The sequence below is a fragment of the Sinocyclocheilus grahami genome, unplaced genomic scaffold (assembly GCF_001515645.1).
Source record: "Sinocyclocheilus grahami isolate Dianchi unplaced genomic scaffold, SAMN03320097.WGS_v1.1 scaffold4254.1, whole genome shotgun sequence".
Lineage (NCBI taxonomy): Eukaryota > Metazoa > Chordata > Actinopteri > Cypriniformes > Cyprinidae > Sinocyclocheilus > Sinocyclocheilus grahami.
In genome coordinates, this window is record NW_015509228.1 from 4,747 (window position 1) to 13,154 (window position 8,408).

General features: G+C 36.8%; 1 protein-coding gene across 1 annotated transcript in view; it reads left to right on the forward strand.

Moving 5' to 3' along the window:
* Positions 1–1,666: 1,666 nt before the first annotated feature.
* The window catches only part of LOC107576736 (transcription factor E2F7-like), a gene marked incomplete at its 3' end in the record, with an annotated part of 9,288 nt that continues 2,546 nt past the window's right edge, over positions 1,667–8,408 (forward strand). The window contains exons 1-7 of the mRNA XM_016262871.1: positions 1,667–1,731; positions 2,448–2,546; positions 2,633–2,920; positions 3,061–3,211; positions 4,635–4,856; positions 7,616–7,774; positions 7,857–7,994. Coding sequence (XP_016118357.1) covers positions 2,448–2,546; positions 2,633–2,920; positions 3,061–3,211; positions 4,635–4,856; positions 7,616–7,774; positions 7,857–7,994 — 1,057 coding nt within the window. The remainder of the gene's footprint in view (positions 1,732–2,447; positions 2,547–2,632; positions 2,921–3,060; positions 3,212–4,634; positions 4,857–7,615; positions 7,775–7,856; positions 7,995–8,408) is intronic.

Sequence of the window (8,408 nt, forward strand, 5' to 3'; positions counted from 1 at the left end):
AAAAAAGCATCATATGACCCCTTTAAGTAATAGTTGAGAGTCGTAGCATTGTTTAATAATAGTACATAACAGGCTGTTAGCTGTATTACTGTAGGCCTGGTGAATATTAGGCTGCCTCTTAATATTTGGCTCTGGTTCTGGTTCTGGTTCAGTTCTTCTTCCTGTCTGTGAATCCTCAAAGTCTTTCCTTTGCCACCTGGGGCCACTTCAGCCAATCTTCAGAGACGAGAGATCCTCTTTTCATGTCTATCTCCATCCACCTTACACTCTTTTGACACTGTTTTATTTGACCTAAATGGCACAATCCCAGATTTTATTGTTTAATTTGGGCCGTCTGTGAGCTTGCCAGTAATATGCTGCTCTAAAACATTAATTCAACTTCTCTTTCTCTCCAGTTTTGCATAATCGTGCAAATGTGATTCATCCACTTGACTAACCGCTCCTTGAAAAATTAAATTAATTTTGTGTGTGCTTCTCAGACAGACCGTTAATCTGAAATATTTCACATTGCCATAGTGCACCAGTGCATATTTGGTCTCATATAAATAACTGATCATGACATATAAATGACATTAAAGATGATGTAACGTGCACCCAAACAAACCCAAGATATTTTACATACAGCTATTTTAGGATGAATAAAATCTATGTAAAATGGAAATGAAGTCTTACCCAGCATCTTATGGTATTTCAGATCTCACAAAAGCAGTCAGAGGATGAAGACCTCGAATATAGATAAAAGAGGCTTGAAAACTGAAATAATAAAAAGCAATAATATGATAGCTTTTAAAACATACAACACAATATAAATCATTAAACAGAGTGCATTAAGAGGGAAATGCAACAAACTTAAGTGAAAACACATACACTATATGAATGAATGCTATATGATATTGATATGATTTTACATAGTTGTTTTACATATTTAGTTTTCTAGTTTCGTTTTAAGCAATAATGTGTGTGCATACATGCATATATGTGTGTTTTATGACATTTGAACTGTAATGATTTGTTACATATCGGTTTTATTTGGTTTATACAGGTTCATTAGTTAGATACATCCTATTATTAGATATATTATTCGATTTCTGTGGTTATGACATTGAAAGTATGCTCATGTGGGGGTAGTTTGTGGGTGTGGGGTATCTTCTCATATTACACTATTTCCCGCGACAAAACCCTCAGTCGCGCCAAAACCCCACCTGTGTCACTCACCTTTGTTCCTGCCTGAGCTTGTCATTAAAATCTGTCAGGAGACACTCGGCAATTATTTAATGTCAATTAATCACCTGTGATGATTAATTATGTCCCGGCGCCTTTAAAACTTCAGTCGCGCCTGTAATAACCGCAGAAGCACATCAATGAAGAGCGCGCCTACCGCCCCGCCAACAAACCCCCAACGGCTTGGTCAGAACGCGACGCTGATTGGCTACGACGGTCGCTCTGCGGCATTTCCTCCTAGCTCGGCCAATCACCGTCGATATATTTGCATAGCGGCGACGTGATTGGCTGAGGGAGGGTGTAACTCTTCAGAGCGCCAGAAAACAAGCTTTAGCGGGTGATTCTTACTCGCCTGACCATCCGTACGACCGAAATAAGAAGATTACTAGTTCAGATCTTCTTATTTAGAGAGAAAATTATGTTCATTTAAGGAGGAAAAGGACCAATCACCTTTGCAAAGGATTTATTTACGTCTTTAGGATTTTTCTATTCCAGGGACGGAACTTTAAGGTAAGAATATAAGGTTAATCTGACTTGCATGATCTAATATAAAAAAATTATAATGTAAATTAATCTCCTTAAACTCAAGTTTGACTTTCACAGACATTTTACCAGTATTCAAATAATCAGAAAAACAGAGGATTTTTATTTAGAAGGACTTTTAATATCATAAGCATGCTGCTGGGCTCCTACAATATAGTGCAAAAAAAATATTGTGACAATCATATCAATATAAATGACCATTACTTCAAAAGTTGAATCATCATATTTTTTATTCTGAGAATCTGGTTAAGTTACCAGGCAACCGGTGAAGATATTTGCGCCAAAATCTTTCCACCATCATCAGATCTCAGATCACTTTTTAAGAACGTGATCATAAGTCATGATTCTTACTTCATACCGTGTAATATTATGTAATATAATACCCAAGATAATAACGCAGTGTTTTTTACTAGAAGTATTTGAATAACTTTTGGCAACATGTTATAATAACTTAATTAGTACCAAACATCACATTAATACTTTACACATCAGTTTATTTATATTCAGATATGTAATTTATGCATATATATATACTATATAACGTAACATTTTTGGTATTATATGTTAACAATGCAGAAGTTTAACAGTATCATTCATATGTATAATAACATAATTCGGTAATAAACTAATTTACTGATTGCTTACATGTATTGGTTATGACTGATTCATTGTTCTTTTTTTAGATGGAGATGAAGTGTTTAACTTTAAAGGATTTGCTTAGTGTGAGGACGCTAGTGAATAAGACAGGCTCAGGTGATACTGGCAACATGAATGACCAAAAAGTAAGAGATCTAAATGTAATAAAGCATTATTATATGACAATGCATCCCCTGCCTCATTTGATGTCTAACGAACAGCCTGATTTCAGGAGAACATCTGCATGGACAGAAGGAAAATGACCCCACTGAAGTGTGAGTCTGTGAAGGGACATAGGAGAGTTTCCAGCCCAGATATCACCCATATAACCCCCATCAAACACACAGAGAGGGTCCATCCGGACCCCTGGACCCCAACAGCCAACCTGAAAATGCTGATCAGCGCCGCCAGCCCAGATATCCGCGACAGAGAGATGAAGAAAACCCTCTTCAGACCCATTGAAAATGAAGAGAAGGCTATAGAGGAGGATGAAGAGGAAGAACTCGACGACTCGTGTCAGGTATCAAAAGAAGAAGTCTAAATCAGTGTAATGTTTGGAAACTTAGAAACAGCAGATTAGAACATGCATTTCATCTTAAATATGTTCAGTATCTTAATATGTTCAATAGTTTTAGCTGGTTTTATCTCTCTTTATTGCAGTATGAAGCGGTAGAGGATTCTGAGAGGAGACCCAGCCGGAAACAGAAGAGTTTGGGGCTTTTGTGTCAGAAATTTCTGGCCTTGTACCCTGATTACCCAGAAACCTCTGAAAGCATCAATATTTCTCTGGATGAGGTGGCCACATGCTTGGGTACGAGAAACTAACTCCTAATCATAATCAAATCCCTTATTTCTGTATAAAATACTAATGTAATATAATGACTAGTGGTTTGATATGGCAAAAAAAAAATATATATATATATATGTTTACATTTACATTTAGTCATTTTGCCGACGCTTTTATCCAAAGCAACTTACAATTGGGGAATACATAAAGCGGTTCTTCTTAAAGAGGCAAACAGACACAGGAGGGGCTTGAAATACCAAGTTTTAGGCATTGTTCAAATTAGTACAAGCTAGAAAAGGGAAGGAATAAATAAAGATAATTTTTTTTTAAGATGAAGTCAAGTAGTGTTTAAAGAGATGAGTTTTATGATATCACACTATTTGGTTTAAAGATAGTAAAAACATGCATAACAATTGCTAAAATTATATATATTTACATAGAATTTTAGAAATTAGAAATAAATTATTTGAAAGTGAAGTGCATGATAAAATAATTAGAATAAACAGATTTTTACTTCAAATGGCAACTTGATTCTGTAATCCTATTATAGTATTTTTATAAATAAATGCGTGCTTGCTGAATGCTGACGGTAGATAAGAAAGTATTATAGTAATAATAGAAAAGCAAACACTTTTTTTGTATACAGTTTGCTTTCTTTCTATAACAGTTCTGTATAATAATTATTAGACAGAACTGTTAAACACATTAAACTAATGAAAACAGCGAATGAATTATATGGAAAAATAACCTGAACTTGATCAAATAAATCTGGTAAAATAAACAAATTTATACTTCAGATGGCAACTTCTTGATTCTGTAATCAATTATAGTATTTTTTACAAATAAATGTGTTTGCTGAATGCTGACGGTAGATGAGAAAGTATTATAGTGTATACCAATCTATTACTAATAATAGAAAAGCAAACGCTATGATATTTTTTCATATGCTGTTTACTTTCTTTAACAGTTCTCATGCACAAAATAAAAGTCCTGTAAGGCATCAAAATAGAAGTGCTTCCCACATCGGCCAAACTAAAAAATACTGTTAATTAGGGCTGTGCAATTAATCGCATGCGATTGTCATGCGCATCTCGTCAGTAAAGCCGGTTCTGTGATTAGTGGTAAATCTCCATCACCTGCTTTCAGATGGAGCGGCATGCACTACACAGAGCCGTAGTTCACTGACAATTAGGCAATATCGCGTTCATAATCGCAGATGAATCGCATTCAATTATGAACGCGATGTCGCCTAGCTTGTCAGTGAACTACGGCTCTGTGTATTAAATGCCGCTCTGTCTGAAAGCAGGTGATGGAGATATACTACTAATCACAGAAGCGGCTTTACTGACGAGATGCGCATGACAATCGCATGCGATTAATTGCACAGCCCTACTGTTAATTAAAAATTGCAAAATGTCCACAAGTAGTGACTGTCTCTGTGACGCAGGCGTTGAGAGGCGGCGTATCTACGACATTGTGAACGTGCTGGAGTCTGTGATGCTGGTGAGCAGAATGGCTAAGAACCTGTATGTGTGGCACGGACGCTCAGCTCTGCCACTGACCCTGCAGGATCTCCATCAGGCGGGTCGTGAGCAGGGCTACCATCTGCAGATGGACCAGAGAGAAGGAAGCAGCCCGTGTGCCGCCCACCACATGCAAAACACACACGGTATGACACTAAAATATTCCTGTTCATACTTTTTTGAAGTATTCGTTATTAGTGGTCGATCGATATCGGTTTTTTGACTGCCGATGCCGATATCTTGTAAAGCAGGGTGGCCGAAGGGGAAACTGGAGGTGGCCCATTCAAACCAGCACAGATTCAGCTACATAAGGAGCTTAAAATATCATCTTGTTGTGATGTTGGGTGCCAGAATTGACATAATACAGCCTCAAATTAGAAATTGTATCGCATACCTGCTGCCACTGCCAGATAAAAAACCGACAACAGCTGTGGTTAAAACGAGCGGACTAGACAGAAACAATCGTCAAAAATGCTCGCGTTTGCAGCGCACACTTCTTATCAGAAAAGGTTCAATAAAGTGTGGCCTTTTGTTGTTATGGGGGCGTCTAAAGATTTCTTATGCATTTCATGACTATGTCGTGTATGAAATAATGTGTGTGCATGTGTGTAAAACAACAAACTGACGATTTATGTTTAATCATTTGTAATTGTATATACATTGTTGTGATTAATTGTGGCTGGAATAATGTAGCTGTAAAAATAGTTGCCTGCTGAAATTGAAATGTATATACATCTTCATGACTAGATAGTTAGATGTGAGTCACTCAACCGGTAACGTTAATCCTGTCAGATCGTCCAAGCTTTGAGTGAGCGTGTAGGGTCGGCCGATAAAGTTAACCTTTTCAAATAACAATCGCGGTCCCAGACAGTGAGTGACCTTACATGTGCAGGTAAAATCGGATGTTCTCCAGTCATTGTTAAAAGAACAAGCTAACAAACTTCATAACTAGCTTTAGTGACGCGGTCAGGGGAATCTTTCTGCCTCCACCTAAGCTCCGCCCACAGAAAAACGTCACAATGTTTACTAACAGAAAAAGGGTCTATTAGACAGAACTTTAACAGGTAGATCAGCTATTAGACAGATTTTAATACACTCACATGTCTCAGATCTATATCTTCTTGTATGTTTGTTTGCTCAGTAGCCAAGTATTTAATTTCTCTAGATTTGAGCATTTAAATGAATCTCTTTGTGTTTCCTGAGTTTGATGTCTTGATAAAGAAATGAAGCGTCCTGCTGTCCTCGTCTGGATCGTCTGATGTGGTTATTGTGTTTGCTGGCTTCTTGTCCCATGTGGCCGCTGTCGCCAAGCAACAGCTTTCCTTTCTAACAAAAGCTTATTACCGTCCCGTCATGAGGGCAGGAATCACTCGACCAGCCAATTCACCGAGCAATCATTCCATTCCTCATATCCACTAACTCTGATTATCTGCTGCCAGTGTATTCACTCATCCTTTATTCATGTCTTCCATTGTCTTTTTTATGCCACATGGGGCTGGGCAATATGGCAAAAAAATTTAATCTCAAATTTTTTGTTTTTCAGAACGTTTGACCGATTCTCGATTTTTAAAATGATTTTTAACTAGTCAACTTGAAATTGTATTGTAACTACAACATGATTCAAGTAGCATAACTTTTTCTTTGTTAACAATCTAGTTAAAGACAAATTTATTCTAAGTGCAGCACACATGAAGTTGTCAACATGATGTAAATGTTAAACAAATCACTTGTTAAATATCAGAAAAGATGCATGAACTACATCTTATACATATTATATGTTCAGAAATAATACGAGGAAAATGCTTTCAAATAAATCTCAAGATTGTCAATGTAATTCGTATTCAAAATGACTGAAGGTATAGCAGCAGTATTATTAACTGTAAATGTTCTGTAAAAACAATGATGCAAACATGAAATATCAGACATACAGTAGTAGTTACAGGTTTTTTATTAGCTTGCGCTGATTTTCCTCTTTTTTTTCTGTGTAAACATGGACGTGTTTGACTGTTGCACTCGGGTCTCATGCATGAAACGGCATTGTAAAAATGCGGCGCTCAAGTTAAAAGAAGTTCTTAGCGATATGATAATGTCAAAACATTAAATTCGAATTAATCGAGATTGTCAATGTAATTCGTATTCAAAATGACTGTAGGTATAGCAGCAGTATTATTAACTGTAAATGTTCTGTAAAAACAATGAACAATGATGCAAACATGAAATATCAGACATACAGTAGTAGTTACAGGTCTTTTATTTATCTGTGTAAACATGGACGTGTTTGACTGTTGCACTCGGGTCTCATGCATGAAACGGCATTGTAAAAATGCGGCGCTCAAGTTAAAAGAAGTTCTTAGCGATATGATAATGTCAAAACATTAAATTCGAATTAATCGATAAAATCAGAAAAATCGCCCAGCCCTAACGCCACAATTGTTAAAACTGAAAAAGCATAATTCCTCGACTTACCAAAAAAAAATTTGTTGTGAAATATCAGACATACAGTAGTAGTTACAGGTTTTTTATTAGCTTGCGCTGATTTTCCTCTTTTTTTTCTGTGTAAACATGGACGTGTTTGACTGTTGCACTCGGGTCTCATGCATGAAACGGCATTGTAAAAATGCGGCGCTCAAGTTAAAAGAAGTTCTTAGCGATATGATAATGTCAAAACATTAAATTCGAATTAATCGATAAAATCAGAAAAATCGCCCAGCCCTAACGCCACAATTGTTAAAACTGAAAAAGCATAATTCCTCGACTTACCAAAAAAAAATTTGTTGTACTCTTTCTTAAGTTGCTGTATGATTTTCCAAAAACCTTTATTTTAAAGACAAATGCATTAATGCCTGGAATGCCAACTTTGACATGTTTTACAGTGTTGTAAGCATGGTTTATCTCTCTCATACAGCGGCCTCCAGCAGACGAAAGGATAAATCGCTTCGTATCATGAGCCAGAAGTTTGTCATGCTGTTTCTGGTGTCCAAAACACGGACCGTTACCCTCGATACGGCTGCTAAGATTTTGATCGAAGAGGGCCAGGATGAGTCCAGCCACAGCAAGTATAAAAGTAAGACAATTTTAATGTTAAAAATAATATGCATTCCGTTATTGATTAAGAGTAGCTCACAATCTTTTTTGTGTTTGTTTAGCTAAGGTGCGACGTTTGTATGATATCGCTAATGTCCTGACCAGCCTGAATCTGATCAAGAAACTTCAAGTACGAGAGGAAAAGAGTCGTAAACCTGTCTTCAAATGGATCGGACCCGCTGATTTCCACAGCAGCAGCGGTACGTCTTGTTTAACCCTTAAAGACCTGAGGGTCAAATAGGTCATATTCACAGATTTTATTTATTTCACTGTAAAATTCTAACAGAATGTGCTATTTTCAAGTGCAAGGTGTCATTTTTTTCAGAAAACAGATGGCTTTCAAAAAATGTAAGTTATTGACCATTAATGTTGTTTGGTGAGTTTGTAAACAGAATTTAAATAGACAAACAAAACAAAAGACAGGAATACATTTTTGGATTTTTATTTAGGAAAAAAAAGAGAAAAATCATGATCGAAAGAATCCAACACTTCATACTTGAAAATTCAACTATAGAATGTCTCACAGGGCGAGACTGAGAGTCTGAGCTCCAGCGCCAGAAGGTCTCCAATCTGCTCTCGAGAAGGTTCCCCGTGGGACGAGGCCTCGTTTGGGC